General features: G+C 45.6%; 1 protein-coding gene across 2 annotated transcripts in view; it reads left to right on the top strand.

Annotated features, from left to right (window-relative positions):
• Positions 1–19,090, top strand: part of LOC141117058 (serine protease inhibitor A6-like) — a 65,897-nt gene extending 46,807 nt beyond the window's left edge. For both annotated transcript variants that reach the window (XM_073609661.1, XM_073609662.1), the window contains exons 4-5: positions 51–198; positions 18,829–19,090. In XM_073609661.1, coding sequence (XP_073465762.1) covers positions 51–198; positions 18,829–19,020 — 340 coding nt within the window. In that variant the 3' untranslated portion in view covers positions 19,021–19,090. The remainder of the gene's footprint in view (positions 1–50; positions 199–18,828) is intronic.
• The last annotated feature ends 2,535 nt before the right edge of the window (positions 19,091–21,625 follow it).

Raw genomic sequence — 21,625 nt, 5'->3', positions numbered from 1 at the left:
TCCAGTTCTCATAAGCTTCATTGTTTTTGTTTTGTTTGTTTACTTCACAGGACCATTGAACTTTCTGTACCCAAATTTAATATTACTTCCAAAATAAACCTGAAGGATGAGTTACCTAAAGTTGGCATCAGAACCCCTTTCACCGATGAGGCAAACTTCTCCGGAATCACTCCTGATTTCAGGTTTAAAGTGGGATCGGTACGAGTCCATTCTATTCATTATTCCTGTTATTGATATTTGGCCTATAAACATGATGTCATCTCTGACCTACTATCCTCTAGACATGTGCCATTTGTTTCTTTCCAAATTCCTTTTTTAATGAATTTCATCAAATTCTTTCATTTGAAAATATCCAAATTACCGAAAACCAGTTTAACAAATTATTCCGAATATTCGAAAATTTGAAAATTCGAAAATCTGAAATAATAACTAACTAATTAATAATAACATAACTATTACTATCTATTAAATTATAGGTATTGGAATTTCCTTTCAAGTTTGGCTGTTAGTGAACATAATGAATGCAAATTTATTCAAAGTTACGAATTATCCAAAATAACAAATGCAGCATCTAAACGAATGGAACGTAATGAATCAATTAAAATAAATAACAATAATAATAATAAAAATGTTTTATTATTATTATTATTATTATTATTATTATGTATTTTTAATTTGTTCTGTTCCATTTGTTTGGATGCGGCATTTGTTATTTCGGATAATTTGTAACTTCGGATAAATTTGTATTTGTTACATTCACTAACAGCCGAATTTGAAAGGAAATTCCAATACCTATAATTTAATAGTCAGTAATTGTCAGGAAAGGGTCCATCCGCTGGTAAGATATATCGTTTGACGTGCAATACTGGGGTCCACCAGCAGGTGTCTCCTGGCAGTTTTGAACTGTCAGGGGAATATTTCCCTGCTGGTGTCATTTCATCTTTTGGCCGCAGTACTAATGTCCACCAGCGGATGGATCCTGGCAGTGTTGAGCAAACAGCACCCTCTGCGCTCAGCTGTAACATGAGGTCAATCACTACAGCCTTATAAATACCCGGCAAGCCCTCACATGCTTGCCTTGGTATCTTTCTCCCTGCGCCCTGACCTTGCTGCCTGTATCCTGACCGTGAACCTGTTTCTGTCCTGATCTGATCCGTTCCTTATCCCAGCCCATCCTGTACTTGTCCCTCCTGATTCCCTTGGATCCCTGCCCTGCGGCCTATCCATCCATCCTCTCCCTGTCATGCTGGTTTCTCGTCCTTACCCATCTGCTGACCTCCCTGTGTATGACCTTGGCTTGGCTAACGTTTATGCTTCTGGTATATCCCTTGTCCTGCTGACCTGCCATGTATGACCCTGGCCTGGCTGACATCTGAGATTCCGGTACTGCCCCTTGCTGTATATATTGTTGTTGTTGGTGGGTTTGTTGGGTTGGTTGTGCACTGTTTGAATTTTGTGATTTATCACCTATTTTAATAAATATCATTATTCACTTTACGTGCGTTTTGGGTTATCTCTGTGCAGTCCACACAGTCTGGTCTACTAAGTCTCCTGACAGTATACCAAGGCCACCCCTAACCAGACGTGGCTGCATTGAGGAATCCTCCTGGTTTGCTGGGCTCGCTTAAGATGGATTTCAATGAAATTGTCTATTACTCTCTGCTAGCAGCAGAGGATAGTGAATATTGTCGTCAGATGTTAAAAGATTGGTCCAGTGACCAGCTGCTGGAAACGATCCGATCGGCTCATTTCCAAGTAGATCAGGGTCATATGTTATTTGAAGATGTGCAGCCTTTGATTCAGTTATGTGCAAAGCCAGCCCTGTCATGTTTACCTGAAGGAAGTGATGATTTCTCTCCCCCCTTCAATTGTGGCCAAGTTGAATCCCTGGTATGGCTGTTAGAGGATGATCCGTTTTCTTTTTTTATGAACATTATTCCTCTTGTTACCAGCAGGTGTTATCTGATTGTATTTGTTCAGTACAATCTTTGATTAAACAGGCTGTATGTGAATCAACTTTTGTTCAACCTGTGCTACAGGCATGGTCAGATCTCTTGTATGTAGCCAAGCCACAACAATCCAGCCCTGCCATTAGTCACCTGCCTTCCCAAAAATCTATCTTCCTGTCACCCATGGCAACCTCAGCTACAGCCCAGTATACACAGCTTCCCACCAAGTACTATTACCCAGTCTCTACTCACTGCACCTATCCTGCTTTCAATCCACCTGCCTCTTCTCTTCCACCGGTAACAATTAAACAAAACCCTCCTCCAGCCACTATTCCCTGGTCTTCCTTTTGCCCAGTTACATCTTTTTCTTACAGCCCTGCAGTTACCTACAAAGCTACAGTGGCTAAACCAAATAAGAGACGGAAGTTCTTTCCAACCCACACAATTCTGCCAGTAACCCAGTCTACCTCTACACTGACCAACATGCCCCAGTCTGCCCTCACACCAGTTGAGCCTGATGACCCACATAAGTCTGACGTCCCCGTGACTGCTACCCAGTCTGACGTCCCCGTGCCTGCTACCCAGTCTGATGTTCCAGTGCCTGCTTGTCACGTACCTTACAGCGGAGTCTGAAATGACGAGGGTGGCCTCTTGCACGGTTCTGGTCCTAGCACCCCTGGAGGTGGAGACAGGGCTGCTAGGGCAACGGAAGGGCGCAGGTGCCTGTTGGCAGGATCAGGAACACCGGAGCCTTAGAGGAGCTGGTGGGATGTTGATCCTGGATTGGTTCAGGAAAGTCCAACAGGTGTACTTGCAAGGTCGGGGACAGGCAGGAGTTGGCAATGTGCTGGCAGGAAGGTACACAATCGATAGGCAGGTTCGTAGTCAGAGGCTGGCGGAGGTTGGCAACGAGCTGGCAGAGAGGTACAAGATCTGAAGACAGAGCCGTGGTCAGGAGTTCAAGCCGGGTTCGGTACAGGAAGCAGAGGTAAGCAGGGTTGCAGGGATAATCCAAAAGAGTAGTCAGGAAAGCCAAGGTTTCAGGATCAAGGTTCAGTCAAAACAGCAACAAGGATACAGGAACTAGCTGAGACAATCCAGCACTGATGCTAGTATGCTGATCCTTTAAATAGGGCGCCCTGTGCCGTGATTCGTTGGCGTGTGGACGTGCCCATGCTGACGTGCACTCATTCGTATGAGAGTGCTAACCTGCATGCCTGGTCCGGGGCTCACTTGTTCGTGCCGCACGTCTAGCTGGCACTCGGAAATGAGCATTTGTAATGGTTCTCTGACACTGCTACCCGGTCTGACGTCCCAGTGCCTGCTACCCGGTCTGACGTCCCAGTGCCTGCTACCCGGTCTGACGTCCCAGTGCCTGCTACCCGGTCTGACGTCCCAGTGCCTGCTGACCGGTCTGATGACCTTGTGTCCATGTTCCAGCCTAAAGTTTTGCTGCCAGTGTTCCAGTCTGATGTGCCTGCTTCCCAGTCTGATGATCCTCTGTCTGCTGCCCAGCCTCATGTGTTCCTGTCCGCTGCCAAGCCTGATGTGCCAGTGTCTTCTACTCAGCCTGTTGTGCCAATGCCTGTGCCCGCTGCCCAGTTTGAGTTTTCAGTGCCTGCTGCTCGGCCTGACATCCCAGTGCCCATGTTCCAGTCTGATGCTTCAGTGACTACTGTCCAGTCCGATGTACCTGTTATGGCAACACCTGCTATTCTGCCTGATGTGCCAGCACCTGTGTCTGCTGCCCAGTCTGAAGTTCCAGTACCTGCTGCCCGGTCTGATGTCTTGGTGACCGCTTTCCAGCTGGATGTGTCCACTTTCCGGTCTGATGTGCCACTGTCCGCTGCCCAGCCTGATGTGCCAGTGTCTGCTACTCAGCCTGTTGTGCCAATGCCTGTGCCCGCTGCCCAGTTTGAGGTCCCAGTGCCTGCTGCTCACCCTGAAATCCCAGTGTCCATGTTCCAGTCTGACGCTCCAGTGACTACTGTCCAGTCAGATGTACCTGTTGTTCAGCCTGTTGTGCCAGTACCTGCTGTTCTGCCTGATGTGTCAGCGCCTGTGTCTGCTGCCCAGCCTGAAGTTCCAGTACCTGCTGCCCGGTCTGATGTCTCGGTGCCCACTTTCCAGCCTGATGTGCCCACTTTCCGGCCTGATGTGCCCACTTTTCAGCCTGATGAGCCCGCTTCCCGGTCTGATGTGCCCGCCTTCCAGCCTGATATCCTGGTACCTGCCTTCCAGCCTGGTGTCTCATTGCCTGCTTTCCAGCCTGATGTTGTGATATTGGTATCTCAGCCTGGAGTTTCGGTGCCCGTGTCTCAGCCTGAAGTTTCGGTGCCCGTGTCCCAGCCTGAAGTTTCGTGCCCGTGTCTCAGCCTGCTGAACCGGTGCCCGTTACCCAGTCTGTTGAACCGGTGCCTGTTACCCAGTCTGCTGAACCGGTGCCCGTTACCTAGTCTGCTAAACCAAAGTCTGTCACTCGGCCTGTTAAGCCAGAACCCGTTATTCGGCTTTGCCAAACCAGTGCCCGGTGTCCAGCTCGCTGAGCCGGGGCCCGTTACCCAGCCGACTGGGCCGGGGCCTGTTACCCAGCTTGCTGAGACGGTGCCTGTGATCCAGCCTGCCCTTACGGTGCTTGCTGTTCGGCCTAAGTGCCGGGAAAGTCCATTTAGGGGAACCTGCTGTTTTATGATGCTGCTCGGCCTAATGTTCCAGAACCTGCTGCCCAGCTCGATGACCCGGAGCTTGCTGCCCAGCTCGATGACCCGGATGCTGCTGCCCAGCTCGAAGACCCAGTGCCTGCTGCCCAGCTGGACGACCCGGAGCCTGCTGCCCAGCTCGACGACCCGGAGCCTGCTGCCCAGCTCGACGACCCGGAGCCTGCTGCCCAGCTCGACGACCCAGAGCCTGCTGCCCAGCTCGAAGTGCCTGTGCCCACTGCCCAGCTTGGGGTGTTCCTGTCTGCTGCCCAGCTTGGGGTGTTCCTGTCTGCTGCCCAGCTTGGGGTGTTCCTGTCTGCTGCCCAGCTTGGTTTGTTTCTGTCCGCTGCCCAGCTCAATGACCCGGATGTGCCAGCTGTTTGCCCGGATGTGCCTGACGACCAGCCTGAAATGCCTTCTTCCACCATTCTACCTGATGCCATAGACTATGAACAATTAAGACTAGTTGGAGCATCCGGAGGCAGCTCCTTTAGGGGGGGGGGTACTGTCAGGAAAGGGTCCATCCACTGGTAAGATATATCGTTTGGCGTGCAGTACTGGGGTCCACCAGCAGGTGTCTCCTGGCAGTTTTGAACTGTCAGGGGAATATTTCCCTGCTGGTGTCATTTCATCTTTTGGCCGCAGTACTAACGTCCACCAGCGGATGGATCCTGGCAGTGTGGAGCAAACAGCACTCTCTGTGCTCAGCTGTAACATGAGGTCAATCTCTACAGCCTTATAAATACCCGGCAAGCCCTCACATACTTGCCTTAGTATCTTTCTCCCTGCGCCCTGACCTTGCTGCCTGTATCCTGACCGTGAACCTGTTTCTGTCCTGATCTGATCCGATCCCTATCCCTAGCCCATCCTGTACTTGTCCCTCCTGATTCCCTTGGATCCCTGCCCTGCAGCCTATCCATCCATCCTCTCCCTGTCCTGCTGGTTTCTCGTCCTTACCCATCTGCTGACCTCCCTGTGTATGACCTTGGCTTGGCTAACGTTTATGCTTCTGGTATATCCCTTGTCCTGCTGACCTGCCATGTATGACCCTGGCCTGGCTGACATCTGAGATTCCGATACTGCCCCTTGCTGTATATATTGTTGTTGTTGGTGGGTTTGTTGGGTTGGTTGTGCACTGTTTGTATTTTCTGATTTATCAACTATTTTAATAAATATCATTATTCACTTTACGTGCGTTTTGGGTTATCTCTGTGCAGTCCACACAGTCTGGTCTACTAAGTCTCCTGACAGTAATAGTTAAGTTATTATTAATTAGTTAGTTATTCTTTCAAATTTTCAGATTTTCTTTCTTATTTTCAGATTTTTGAATTTATGAATTTACTAATTGCGATCTTAACGAATGACCCGAGGAAAAAAATATTAAAATCAAATGAAACGAAAATGAACACATTTTTCGGCAGTGCACATGTCTACTATCCTCTAATAAGACAATGTTAGTTCTCTCATAAAAAAATGCTGAAATAATAACATAACAAGCAATCCAAAAAGCTCAGAAATACATCATTATGACCACTGGATGGCACTGAGTATCAGCGGAAATAAGTATGCTCCGCATCACCATCTAGTGGTCATAATGCGGTATTTTCCACAATCGCACATTCGAACTGCAGAGAGTATAGCCAGAGAACTGATGACTTTGCCCCACTCACACAAAAGAAATTTACATGCAGTCTCAATGGACATTTATTTTCTACATACAACCTAAAGTGTAACTTTTACATGTGAATTTATAGTGCCAAGCTGAGACAGATTTTAAATGTGACCTTTGATTGGATGACCATCACATCAAGGGAAATATTTTGTAAGGTTATAACTCTTTTCACTCTAAAACTAAAAAGAAAGGAAAAAGGTAAATGAAGAAGAGTTAAGCAGATAAAGAGTCATTAAGAGTTATGAGAACAACAATAGAGCCGTTGTTTCATAATGTTATGCCCAATCAGGAGCTCTGATGCCAACAAGAGCAACAGTGAAGTAATGGGCAGGCCTGAGCAAAACAAAAGGGCCTCTCCACTTCAAGTGTCATCCTTAGGCAGATTAAAGCAAAAATTGAACTCCTTAGCAAATGTAAGCACCCCCCCCCTTTCGTTTTTAGATTTTTTTTCATACCTTTCTCTTATATTTTCTTCGGGACTTCTGTCCCACGGCGCCACGGCAAGGTGTGTCACTACTGCAGGTTTTTTTTTGCCCTTCCTTCCCCCGTTGCCTTCTGGGTCCCAGACAGTGGTGTCTCCAGCTTTTATATTTAGGGGGGGCATATGGGGGGACAGGGACTAAAGTAGGGGGGCAAACTATAAAATACAATTTATATATATCAAGAATATAATGCACTCCAGAGGTCTTGCTAGAAAGAGAGATGTTAGCTGAACATTGCAGCTGCAAGAAGCCACTTAGACTCAAAGCGTGTAATTGTTCTTTCAATGTTGGGCTAACATACATGCCCTTCTTTTTTTCAAATATTTTATTTATTCGATCATAGGACAAATTGGAGAACGTACACAGGAGAAAAAAAATAACACACTATCAAATTTAAACATCTCAAATTAAGAACACAAAATTATATCGACCATGGAGTAAATTGGGTCACTATCTAAAATAACTCTACGCCCTCACAGTATACTCGACCAAAAACCCCATATACTGCCACCCTATAGTCTTGGACTCGTTCCAGTCAGTTTTATACAATTATCAAAAACAGGAAAAAGAAAGGAAAAGAAAAAGAGAGAAAAAAAAAGGAGGGAGGGAAGGAAAGATATATAAGGAAGAAAAAAACAACAGAAAAAGGGGCAAGGGGGGGAGGAAAGTAAAACCCTTCCAAGGGGGCAGGGTTGCCAACCTCCTGCAGCATTTTTTACTGACAAAACATGGAAAATTTACTGGCGGAGCACATTTTTTACTGGCAACCTGAGAAATTACAGAACTCTTATTGAAAACGAATACAGTGAATACAGTGAATATTTGAACAGTATAAACGTGATATGGAAACACTGACAATACCTATAACAAAGTAATTTGCTTGATTTACACTTAAAAAGTCAACACAGCATGAAATTATCAGCCCCTGATACTGGCAGTAAATCACTGATTTTTTATAAACTGTCAGTAAATTTACTGGCAATCCTGCAAGGGGGTAAACCTCAGGTGTGCTCGCATATCAAAAGGGAAATTAAGATGGAAACCATAGATATCTTAGAAACCCACTCTAGCTGCTCAAATTATTGTCAAGGAGGGTGCTTCCCTCCTTCGAGGCCATAAAGACATTCCAAAGGGACCAGGTCCTAGAGTAACGCTCCTGCTGATGTTGTGCAGAGAGAACCAAGTCCTCTAATTTGTTAATCTCTTTCACTTTACGTAACCACATCCCTATTGTCGGGGGTAACGGTGATTTCCATGTCAGAGGGATACATGCCTTAGCGGCATCTAAAAGATGATGAGTAATAGATTCCTTATATACCTTTTCTGGTATGTGAGACGCATGGAGGAGTAAGAAGGCTGGATCTTCTGGTATTGTACAATCCATAAAAATTTGGACAATGCATCCAACCTCTCTCTGACATCTCCAACATAAGTCAGAAGAGTCAGGGAAAATTCTCTTCAGTCTCACTGACGTTCTGTACCACCGGGTAAAATTTTAAAATTGGTCTCTTGAGTTTTCGCGCAAATCGATGATTCGTGTGTAAACTTAAGAATATGTTGTAACTGTATTGTGCTGAAAGATTTACCCAGCTCCTGTTCCCATTCACGAACACAATTCAGAAGGTTAGTTTCCGTAGACGGAATTAATAATTCATAATTGACCGATAAGGTATGAGACATTGCTCCCGTCTCCGAGCACAATTTCTCAAAAATAGTGGGGGACCTGGTAAACTGTCCCGGAGTTGGAAGAGTACTGAAGAAGTGGGTGATCTGAAGATCACTCCAAAATCTTAGAATTATGTAGAAGGAGAGAAATTGGAACTTTTAAGACCATAAGATTACCGTCATCAATATAAAAATAATTATATTTTTTTCCCTTTAAGAATGTATTTGAACAATAAATAAAACCATTTCCACACTTGTGTCATTTTTGGGGGAGGAATTATGATCCAATAACATCTGACTATTTAGGTTACTTTTTATGGGGAAAAAAAGAAGCAATTATTATTTTCGTACAGTTTTGTAAGTTCGTACACTTCAGTTGCTGTAACTAAGTCATTTTATGAAATAACTGGCAAAAAGCTAGATCCATTTGTTGATAAGAACTAATATTTTGACTCAAACCAAAAAAAAAAAGTATTTTAAGTTCTTAATCAGATGATACAGGCAATTAAAAACATGGGACAAATACGTCCCTTGGTCCTTAAGTGCACACATATACAAAATTTAGAAAAATAGAAAATATTTATTGAATTAAAAATACATATGTGAAAAAAGGGTAAAACCACAGTACATTAGTAACAAATATCAACAGATATTGTTGCTATCAAGATTTTGACTGGCTCAAAAATGTATTGAGATGGACTTTCTGTTCTTCCCAGTCTATTACCCTTCTCTATGATGCTCCCAATTGGCCCTGTTTGCCCTTCCTCCACTATTGATGACTATATTTTTGAAATTTTGAAGTTATCAGTCTATACACACAGAGCTTATTGTAACAGAAGCTCCTGAAGAAGCCGTGAACGGAGAAACATGTAGAGACAATTTACTTCTGTTGATATTTGTTACTGATGTATCGTGGTTTTACCCTTTTTTCACATATGTATTTTTAATTTAATAAATATTTTCTATTTTTCTAAATTTTGTATATGTGTGCGCTTTAAAAGTCCCAATTTCTCTCCTTCTATGTTATTCTTGCAATAAGGGATGTGGCGCCTAAATTGAGTCTTTCCAACAGACTAGCTCTAAAACTATACTACTCCAAAATCTTAATATAAACTTGCCCGCCTGTTCCGTCAACTCCGGGACTGTCGGCCACACCCCCGCTTTTATGTAGCTAGACACTTGGATATAGCCCATATTCCATAGGTGCTTAAAAGCAACGTCCTCAATCCCTGGAGGAAAATGGGGGTTCCCCAGTATCGGATATAAGGGGGAAACCTCAGGTGTTATACCAATACTAGGTAACAAGGCCGAACAGAGTTTAGCAGTAGTACCTATTAGAGGATGTTTGATAAGCTCTCTAGGAAGATAGGCAAAGCACCAAGGGGTTCTGCCCAGTGGGGCGGGCGACTGGGCATATTCCATCTGCACCCAAAGTTTAAGATCTATATGTCTTTTCCAATGAATTACCCTGCTCAAATGTATAACTTGATAGTATTTGCGTATATCTGGCACCGCTAGTCCTCCATTTCTCTTGGGAAGTGTTAGTTGGTTGCGTTGCAGCCGAGGCTGCTTATATGCCCAAATAAAATCAAAAATTAACCTCTGGCTCTGTTTAAAGTATGTAGTTGGGATGCGTATCGGTAACTCCTGTAGAAGATAAAGAAATTTGGGGAGAATGCTCATCTTAATGATATTGCAGCACCCAAGCCATGAGTGAAGGCCCATTTTCCATTTACCCAGTAGAGTTTTAACTTTTTGAAGCAATGGGGGGAAATTTAACCCAAAAATCTTAGCTATATTAGGTGGAATCAACATACCCAGATATGTTAGCGCTTTATCAGTCCATTTATACTTAAAGTTTTGCTTAAGTTGCTCAATTGATGTTTGAGAGCAATTACCCCCATTGCCTCCGACTTAGAAAAATTAATACTGAGATTGGAAAGTAGACTATACTTCTCAAACTCCCTCATTAAATTTGGAATTGTGATCAAAGGGCTTGTAAGGGAGAACAGCATATCGTATATAAGCTGAGATTTTATATTGGGCGTCACCTATCTGTATTCCTGTAATATCCTTATTTAGGCGTATTGTGCAGAGAAACGGTTCCAAAGACAGGGCGAAAAGAGTGGCGACAGGGGACACCCCTGGCGTGTCCCATTTGAGATTTGAAAAGTCTCTGATAGTACTCCGTTGGCCCGTACCTGGGCTGCCGGGCAAGAATAAATGGAAGTAATCCACTGCATCATTTTACTTCCAAAGCCTCCATATCGCAGGACTGCCAACATATAACTCCAATTCACCCTGTAAAAAACCTTCTCTGCGTCGGTGCTTATAAACACACATGGTGTCTGTGTTTTATTCACTACCTGTAAGAGATTCAGGACCTTTGTGGTGTTATCTCTTGCTTCACGTGTGGGAACAAATCCTACTTGGTCCAAGTGTATCATATTTGGGATATATTGTTGGATCCTATTTGCTAAAATTTTGGTAAAGATTTTGAGATCTAAATTAAGCAGGGAGATCGGTCGATAGGTTCCACAGGAAGCCGGGTCCTTCCCCTCTTTCGGTGTCACTGAGATATGGGCTAGCAAGGTGTCTTTTGTTAATGTTGCTGACGAGCCAAAAGCATTCAATAGTTAACCATATATTGAGCTAGAGAAGGGAGCAAGATCTTATAGTATTAAGCCGTCAATATCGGAACCCGGTGCCTTACCCATTTTAGTGGCCTTTACAGCTCCCTGAAGTTCTTCCATTGTTATGGGATTTTCAAGGTTATCTCTATCTTCATCTGATAGTCGGGACATTAATGACTGTGAGAGATACGAGTCTATCTGGGCTTGAGTAGGGGACTTTGTCTGCAGGTTATATAGAGGTTTGTACAATTTTTGAAATTCTCGAGATATATCATGTGGTTTTGTGACCTTAAGCCTATTAGATGAAACCAAATGTGGGATATAATTCAATAATTTCTGCTCACGTAAAGTCCTAGCTAAAAATCTCCCACATTTGTCCCCAGACTCATACGAGAACTTCTTACAAACCTGTAGTGCCGCCTTCACCTTAAAATGAAGAAGATCCGAAATTTGTGTTTGTTTAACCAGAAGATCTTTCTCTAGAGAGGGGGACTGGGCCCGCTTATGATGAAGCACTAAGGTAGTCAAATCATCAAGAATAATTTGAGCTGGTCCGCCCGTTTCTGTTTAATCCTAGCTCCATGTTTAATCAGCACCCCTCTAATAACTGCCTTATGTGCTTCCCAGACAGTTCCAGGATCACAATCTGGGGTATCATTAATGCTAAAATAGAAATCTAACTCTTTAGTTACGTCCTCCAGGACGTCTTTATCCTGTAAGAGACTCTCATTCAATCTCCACTGAGTAGGCCCGTTGGTCCGAGAGTTATATAAGTCATATGTCAAAAAATGGGTGCGTGGTCTGACCAGGTGATAGAGCCTATAGTGGCAGCTCGTTCTGAATGAAGTTGGGCATGTGGAACAAAAAAAATCTATACGAGAATAAGACTTATGAGGAAGGGAGTAAAAAGTATAATCTTTTTCTGTAGGATGGAGTAAACGTCATATATCAATCAATTGATTCCTGTGCAAAATTTGGGCATTACGATTACGTGCGCTAAAATAAATAGATGACAGTCCAGTGGAAGTATCCTCCACTGGATTTAGTGGAAAATTCCAGTCTCCTCCTATGATCAACTGTCCTGTGAATTCAGTCAGCCGCTTAAGCGTTTTACCTAGAAATGTCTCTTGATGTACATTGGGAGCGTACACTGTCGCCAGTGTAACCCCAACATCGCCCACCCTGCCCTTTACGAACAGGAAACTCCCTCCATGGTCTCTGACCGCATCTACAAAAAACCATGGTACTTTGCCCGAGAGGATGATAGACATCCCCCTTGACTTTGCTATTTGATTTGTAGGGTGATAAACCGTCAGAAATAACCGACTTTTTAAAATAGGTACTTTGTCATCTCTAAAATGCGTCTCCTGTATGAATGCAACATCTGATTTAAGACGTTGAAAATCATGCAGGAGCATCCGCCTTTTTTTCCGACATATTTAAGCCCTTAACGTTAAGGGAGAACAAACTGAGGGTCTCCATGGAAGGAATTTAGGATAAGCAATTATCCCGGTACTCGAGCGTTGGCCTATACAGGGTTGTGGACGAAGATGGTCGAAAACAGAGCTCCGGGTGTACCCGCCCCTCCCGACCATCTAAATTATTATTAAAAATGAAAAGTAAAAGTAAAAAAGCCAACATTCTAAAATATGTTGATCGGCATATAGTAATACTTATACCACTAGCAACCTGCGGATCATGAGGGCAATATCATATGATTGACAACTTAGGATCTAAAGCATATGATAGGTTTCCCTCGATGTCTGAGGGCTTCCTTTTCCAAGATCATCTCTCTTTTTAGGGGACCTTTTATGTCAAAATAAAGGCTATGTGTATAGCTCAATGGGCCCCCCCTCTACAATTCCAAATAGGGGAGGTGCAGAACGTCTTCCCTATAAAACATGCCTTCAAGTCACGTTCTAGAGAGGGACCCAACATATAATTGTACCCCAGCTGTTTATCCTTTAAGAAAAAAAAAACTCAAGGAGGTTAGAGAGCCCTCTTCCTCCTCTGATCTCCAGAGTTCCATAAACATATATTTAGAAGGGGAACATAAATACAACCTAACATATAACCTATTCCCCTCTCCAAAAAAAACTGAGAAGGAGACGGGTCTCATAGGGACCATCTCTTAGCTGCCATAGACTCCTTTTCCCCCTTGCCCTCTACCAGCCACATCACATGGGGGGGGGGGTTAGGGGTTAACGGTCATCTTCCATTCAGGGCTGTACCAAAAAAAAATAAATAAAGGGATTGCTCCATATTATGTGATATTGTCAATGTATAAGGCTCCTGGAAAAGGAAGAAAAAAAAATTAAAAAAAGGACAACCTTTGCCTCAATATTACAGAGCAAAAATAAGTGTCTGAAAAGTATATCAAGTAGGAGTTGCAGGAACTGCAACACCAAAAAAAAAATAGTGTTACCCAAGTGCCTTAAAAAAAATAAATAAATAAAAAAAAAGGGTGGAACAATGTTGCTTCAATATAATAGAACACAAATAAGTGCCTAAAAAATATATCAAATACGAGTTGCAGAAACTGAATCTCAAAAACACAGTGCTACCCACATGTCTTAAAAAAAAAATAAAACAAGGTAGTTGTTGCATCCATATAGTGAAACCAAAACCAGTGCCTTGAAAACTATACCATATGTGAGTTGCAGAAACTGCAACATAGCAAAATCGTGCTACTAACGTGCCATTTAAAAAAAAAAAAATAACAAATTCCAATTATATTTAGGGGGGAGAAAAAAAAAGGGGGAATCCCCCTTTAAACATGGGAGATTAATTACCAGTCAAGTGCTAAGAAGCAACAGGTGAGAACCCAAATAAGAGGAGTCCATAACCTGACACTACAACTGAATCGATAAAACCTAAAAGAAAAAAAAAAAAACAAAAGGTTCCTATGCACTCATAATTCTTCTGGTTCTTCTAATTCCAAACCAACTTGAGCAACCTTGCTTAAATATATACTAGACAAAACAGAAAAGCATACACCAAATTTTGAATGTAAGTAACTGTCTTCTTAAAGCGTCCTCAATAAAGAGCCTGCAGCTTTTTGGTTCTATAAGTAATTGCATTCATTAACTGTCCCAAAACGCTATAACCTATGTCATCATCTCGGGAACTTCAAGATGCTAATCTTGATATGTGGGACAGGAGCCAAAGTTGAGGACTTAGGATGGAGGGGACTGTGGGGAACGTCCGCTCTGTCACCTCTTTCACTCGATGGAGCTGAAGGTCTAGGTTTTGGCTCTTGGTTCTGTTCTCTGCAGAGGACTTGGGGTCTGCATCGGAGCTGCTGTTGTTGTTGTACTTCAGTACGATTCCCATGACCTTGCATTCTTTGGGGACCCAGGCGACCCCCCGTGTGTGGAATATATAAAAGCCAATTGGGGATCTGGATAGGTGCCACTTCTATAAATGCAAATAATCCCAGGAGATCGGCCGGTGTACAGAGGGTAAATGAAGATGATGCCTTATGGAACGTCACCGCCAGTGGGTATCCCCATCTGTATGTGTACCCCTGTTCTCTAGCCAGGTCCAAGACTGGCCGTAGACAGACTCTACGCTGAAGGGTAGCCCGAGATAAATTCCTATTAAAATCTTAAAATCTTCCTATTAAGATTTTAATAGGAATCCTCTCAAAGTCAATATCCCCCGCTCCCCACGCAGCCCTAAGTATCTGCTCCTTCTGTGAGTAGCTATGTAGGCGGCATAAAACGTCTCTAGGTCTCTCTGGATCTCTTGATTTGGGGCCCAAAGCTCTATGGACCCTATCTAATTCAACCATCATCTGGGGGGAGTTTAAGACCACCTGAAATATAACATTCACTATTTTCTGGAGGTCTTCCACATCAGTCTTTTCAGGAATACCCCGGGGACACAAATTGTTATGGCGGCTTCTATCCTCCAAAACCTCTATGTGGAGCTGTAAGTCCACTGCTGTGTCTACCTGGATATTCTGTGCTCTTTCAATGGCCACTACCCGCTGTTCGAGGGAGGACACATGTCCCTCTTCTGTGCTCACCCTCTCCGCAAGTATTTTAATGTCTGTCCTTACCGCTTGGATGTCCTGGCGATGTGACTCCTCTACCCGGAGAATCAAAGCCTCAAGGTCCCGGCGTGTGGGAAGCTCCCTCAGCAGTGCTCCGATGTCTCCTTCCACACTTCCTGTATTCTCAGCCTGCAGGGGGTCGAAGAATTCCGCCAGAGCATGGTGTGAAGACGCCGGGGTTTCCAACTTAGGGTCCGGCATGGGGGATCGAGCTGGCGGGCTCGGCTTAATGCTGACAGCCCGGCTTGAGCTATGTGGTGCCACCACTATAGCGCCTGGAGACCCTCGTGGAGGTAGAACAAAGTAGTGCTGGATATCCCCCTGTAAGGTACGAGAGGCAGGAGGGTGGGCTGTCCTTGTCGTGGATCGTGTCTTGTACCCTCAGGCTGTACTCATGCCGCAGCAATACCTATCAGTCGGCTATTATCTAGTCGGGGCGAGCATGGTAGTCCCGGAGCTCTAGTATAGCATGTCTTCACACCGCCATGTCCAGGCCATGCCCCCCCACATACATGCTCTTCAATGCCACCTATCAGTGCCACCTATCATTGCTCATCAATGCCGCCTACCAGTGCAGCTTATCAGTGCAGCCTATCAGTGGTCATCAATGCTGCCTAGCAGAGCTCAATGCCCATAAGTGCCGACTATCAGTGCTCATCAATGCAGCCTATCAGTGCAGCATATCAGTGCCCATCAATGCTACCTATCAGTGCCACCTATCAGTGCTCATCAATGAGCACCTGGTAGTTCTCCTTCCCCTCCTTCCTCTCTCGCACGGGATGGGAGAGGAGACACATCCGATCTCCTTCTTCCTCCTCCTGGCACCGCCGTTCTCCTCCTGTGTGTTTTGTGAACTGCGGGAAGTCAAGTGTGAAGCTAATGAGCTCACACTTCTAGCGGTACACACAGGAGGAGAGCGACAGTGGGGGGGGGGCGTGCAGAAGGAGCAGATTGCCTGTGTCTCCTCACCAATCACGTGCGAGAGAGGAAGGAGGGGACAGAGAACTACTAATGCTGACTCTGACGTCACTGGTTGCTAGACGCCAGGTGACTCTAGCAACCAGTGGCCAGGAGTGGAATCAGGAGGAGGAGGAGCCGGAGCCAGCGATACGGTGGCTCACTCCATCCCTGTCCCCTGCATTCCAGACTGCTCCCAGTCCCATTTGTTCATTTATTTAAATTGGGGGTCACAGTATAATGTTGGGGGCCATGGCCCCCTCTGACCCCCCCGTGATATCACTGGTCCCAGAAGACAGCGGACCATTCAGAAAGCGCCACACGACTCGTGCATGTGCAGTAGAGAAACAGGCTTTGAAGCTGCAAGGCTTCACTTTCTGATTCCCTTAGTAAGGATGCCGACGCCTGTACCCATAACCGAGGGTCGGGTTGGCTTCAGGTGCCGACATCGCGGGCTCCCTGACCAGGTAAGTGTCCTTATATTAAAAGTCAGCAGCTACAATATTTGTATCCAGTATTTGTAGCTACTGACTTAAATTTGTATTTTTCACCCAGGCTGGAACTCCGCTTTAAGTAATGCTAAGTAAGGAGATTTTGAGATTACAGGAGACCCAAAGAGTGATTCACCCTTCAGTGTTTATCCATAACTTAAAGAATAACAGCTTTTTGTGTTTCAAATGGCGGTTGTGCCTTAACCTCTTGGCCCAGACAGTATGCATCTATTCTGTCTCTCGGCGGGGGGCCTTAACGCCGAACGGCTGCATTAATGTGACCCTGAATAACCCCTTCAATACCGGAACTTATACACCTTCCTGCCCCGGCCAATTCTCAGCTTTCAGCGCTGTCGCACTTTGAATGACAATTGCGCGGTTATGCTACACTGTACCCAGATTATATTTTTATAATTTTTTTCCCATAAATAGAGATTTTTTTTTGGTGGTATTTGATCACCACTGGGGTTTTTTTTGCTTTTTTTGTGCTACAAATAGAAAAAGACCAAAAAATTTTAAAACAAATAAAAATGTCTTTCTTTGTTTCTGATACAAAACTTTGTAAATAAGTAAGTTTTCTCCTTCACTGATGGGCACTGATGAGGCAGTACTGATTGATACTGATGGGGTGGCACTGATGATGAGGCACTTATATGCAGCACTGATAGGCACTGATAGGCAGCACTGATAAGCAGCACTGATGGGCACTGATAGGTGACACTGATATACAGCACTGATGGGCACTCATAGGTGGCACTGATGGGCATTCTTAGGTGGCACTGATGGGCACTCATAGGTGGCACTGATGGGAACGCTTAGGTGGCACTGATGGGCACTCATAGGTGGCACTGGATGGCACTTATAGGCAGCACTGATGGGCACTGATAGATGGCACTGATAGGCAGCACTCATCAGGAGGCCCTGGCAGACATCACTAATGGGCACAGAGTGCCATCCCTAATGGACATTGATTGACATCCTTTGTGGGCTCTAGTGGGCTTGCCTGGTGGTCATGGGTGGGCATCCCTGGTGGTCATGGGATGGGCATCCCTGGTGGCCATGGGATGGGCATCCCTGGTGGCCATGGGTGGGCAACTTGGGGGGGCTGCACTGATAATAAAGCAGCGCAGACACCCCCTGTCAGAAAAGCAGCCGATCGGCTCTCCTCTACTCGTGCCTGTCAGTGCGAGTGGAGGAAAAGCCGGCTTTTCCGGTTTACACCGTGATCAGCTGTGATTGGACGGAGGCTCTTTACCTAGATCAGAGATGCATTGTGTCAGACTGACACCCCACACCACCAATCGCCCCCGGGGGCACGTGATCGCAGCTTATCCTGCTGGACATCCTATGACGCCCAGTCAGGATAACAGAACCATGTAATACAACCCATTCAGTTTAAAATAGAAATGAAAGGCAAAACAATTGCGTATAGTGATCACATTCCCTCTGTTCTCAGCTGCATAAGAGCTGGAGGAGAAGAAGCAGCAGCACACTGAGCTTCCTAGTGAATGGCTGTACAGTGGGGGGTGTCAGGACAAGTCATTGGAGGAGACCAGGCTGAGCTCCCAGCACAGCTAGAGAACTGACCATGGTGTGCTCTCCTGCTTAGTGTGGTCAGTATTTAATAATAAATCAGAGGGACTGGCAGGAACACCAGGGATTTCACACAAAGGAAGCAATACAAAGAGAACAGGAGACTTTCTCATACAAGTACATGGTACAGCAGCCACATATCAGGAATATGAAGTGTTGGGGTAACAAACACTTTAAATGCTGCGGACAATCTGCCTTGGATCAGAGCCATGCATTGCCATGGTGCAGGTGAGCCCGCTGCCATCATCATAGCAACAAATGGGGCCATGCATCCTGGCTCTATTGTTGTATGGTGCTGGCGGCTGACCTGTCCATGCCATGGCAAGTCACGGCATTGATCCGGGAAAACTGGGTCTCATGGCAACCCAGAAGAACCGAGATGGCACTTCAGGGTGCCGTAGCTCTCTGGTTGGTAAACTCGGGTCTAGCCAACATTAAGCAAAGGAACTGGCAAAAATTATTAGAAAAAACCCACAAAGATAATTGTATATATAGAATGTTTCTTGGTCTTTTCTTGTTCTGATTATAAACTCCCATCACCCGACACCAATCATCTTATAGAGTCAGAGATGAGCAGGTTGTGTTTGCTGATTATTTGCTGATCTTCTCATGTCTGTTATTATATTTCAGGCCGTACACCAGGCTGTCATAAATGTGGATGAAAAAGGAACGGAGGCCGCCGCAGCCACCGCCGTGGGGATCCTTTTAATGTCAGCCCCCCCAATGTTATTCATTGATAGGCCATTTGTTTTCTTCATCATTGAGCAAAAAACCAACAGCATTCTTTTCATGGGGACGGTCATCAACCCTACAGAGAAATAATCCACAATGTTCCCATTTCTGCCACAATGTAACATTCCGGTGGATTCAATAAAACTTGATGAATAAAAGCTGTACATTCTCCGGATGGTTTGTCAAATATTTAGACCCGGGGTCTCCAAACTTTTCATAGGGCCAGTTTACTGTCCTTCAGACTTTAGGGGGGCTGGACTGTGCCCAGAGAGGGTAGAAAATATCCCGGACCCGGCATCAGTGAGAATAAACATTGCCTCAGTTACATAGAGCCTGTGGTCTGGAGGAATAGTGCCCCATTGTTGGTATCAGTAAGAGAAATAGTGCCCCATCATTGCTGTCAGTGGGAGGAATAGTGCCCCATCATTGGTGTCAGTGGGAGGAATAGTGCCCCATCATTGGTATCAGTGGAAGGAATAGTGCCCCATCATTGGTATCAGTGGGAGGAATAGTGCCCCATCATTGGTGTCAGTGAGAGCAATAGTGCCCCATCATTGGTGTCAGTGAGAGGAATAGTGCCCCATCATTGGTATCAGTGAGAGGAATAGTGCCCCACCATTGGTGTCAGTGGGAGGAATAGTGCCCCATCATTGGTGTCAGTGGGAGGAATAATGACTCATAATTGGTGTCAGTGGGAGGAATAGTGCCCCACCCATCATTGGAGCACAGGTGTGTCAGGAGGAGGCTGTCTCTCTGGAGCTGCTGCAGATCCGTGTGAGAGGGGACTGGTGAGGAAATCTATCCCAGCTCTCCTGGCCCCTTTCTGGGGAAGCCATGGAGGCCAGCAGGGCCTCTCCTGCTGGAAGCTCACAGCCATCTCCTGGGCCGTCGGGTGACATGCCTGCCCCTGTACAAGCTGATCTCTCTACCCCTGGTGGGGATGAAGGTTCCAAAGCCATTCGGGAGCAAGTGGTGGCCGGGATTAAGGTCCTAAATAGGGAGAGGGATAAGCTTTACAAGCTACGAGCGGAGCTGAAGCGTCTGCGAAGGCAGCGTGAGGGCTTACACAGCCAGAAGCGTGGATCCATGGATCCGGAGATCCAGTTGGCCAAAGTCCGTGTGAACCATCAGGAGACCATTGTGGCCATGATGGAAGGCAGAGATGGGCCATTTAAGGAGAAGTTTGGAAATGACAGGAGGTTTGGAAGGATGACAAAGATGGAGGTGGAGGAGGAGACCCCCAGTTCTGACCCCCTGCCCCCTCAGGGAGAGGTAAGCAGCCCCATGCCTTCCCAGGACTCAGGAGGCATGCTCAGGGCCATCCAGGTAATGGAGTCTCCTATGCGGAGGAATCAGTTAATGTTTAATGAGGAGGACATTACGGATGATGTACCTGATAAGGTAAAGACTGCCAAGTCCCATGTTGTGGATAAGACTGTTTTTGTGCCTTTCAACACCGACAATGTGCCTAATGACAATCAGGCTGCTGATCCTGTGTGCAGCAATGTTGTGCCTGCTGATGCTGCAATGCAGAAAGAGTTACTTTTAAAAAATGTCATTTCTGTAGAAGAACCACAGGTGTCAGCAGAGCCCATTAACCCCCCTTTAGCTGAGTCCAAAGCTGTTTGCCCCACAGCTGCTGAGGACTCTACAGCACAGCTTCAGGAGACAGCTGGTATTGCAGCAGAAACTGTGATTATTCCTGATGGGAATGTGAATGTTTGTGTGACTGATAACAATCACCCCAGTATCAGTGTGATGGACAATCGTCCTGCTATGGATTCTTCCAGTTCAGTTCAGAGAGTTGATAATGATGTGACTTCAGTGTGGGGCCTTGGCCCTGATAAACCTACCTTTGCTCAGGTGGTACGCTCTGCTCCTGGTAGCTCTGCTCCCAAGCGGGGTTTTCCCCTACAGGCTACCACTTTGAGCACCCCAGGATCTGGTCTTGGGTCTCTGGCTTCTGCTGGGGGTCCCAGACGTAATGTTGTTATTCTGAAATGGGAAGGTGGTGCGATCCCTCCAGCACGGCGTGCAGTGGTGGATTTGATTTTGGAGATGGGTTTTGGGGCAAATGATCTGTATGCCTTTATACATGTAGCTGGGAGCCGGGATTATACAGTTAGCTTCACCAGGCCAGAGAGTCTTGACCTGTTCTGGGAGAGATATGAGGCTCGGTGCAGGTCAAGACCTGAATGGGAAGGTCTGGCCCCAGTTGCAGTTTCTCAGAGGTCTACAGTAAAAAAAATCACAATTATCCTCACTAATGAGAGTGTCCCTGCCCGGGATCTAGAGGTTTGGTTAAGGAACTATGGGGAGGTTTTGACCAAGCCCAATAAAATCCTTGATGAGCGTAACATCTGGACTGGGGGTTGGTCAGTTACAGTCAGGTTGGCCAGGGATGGGAATGTTGTCCGTCACCTGCCCTCCTCAGCTTTTATAGGGAGGGATAGGATGACTGTTTTTTACCCTGGTCAGCCGAAGCTGTGTCACCGCTGTGGAGAAAAGGGGCATTTGAGTTCCTCCTGTTCAGCCTTGATATGTTCAGTGTGTCGGGGTCAGGGTCATATGGCTAAGGACTGCACCGAAATGATCAGGTGCAACCTGTGCCTGCGCCTTGGCCACCCCTACAGCAGATGTCCTGAAGCCTGGCACAATATGGAGAAGGAGGTAATTGATGACATGTCAAGGTTGG

The sequence above is a fragment of the Aquarana catesbeiana genome, linkage group LG13 (genome assembly GCF_042186555.1).
Source record: "Aquarana catesbeiana isolate 2022-GZ linkage group LG13, ASM4218655v1, whole genome shotgun sequence".
Lineage (NCBI taxonomy): Eukaryota > Metazoa > Chordata > Amphibia > Anura > Ranidae > Aquarana > Aquarana catesbeiana.
Note: the sequence above shows the minus strand (reverse complement) of the source record. Positions and strands in the feature narration are given on the sequence as shown.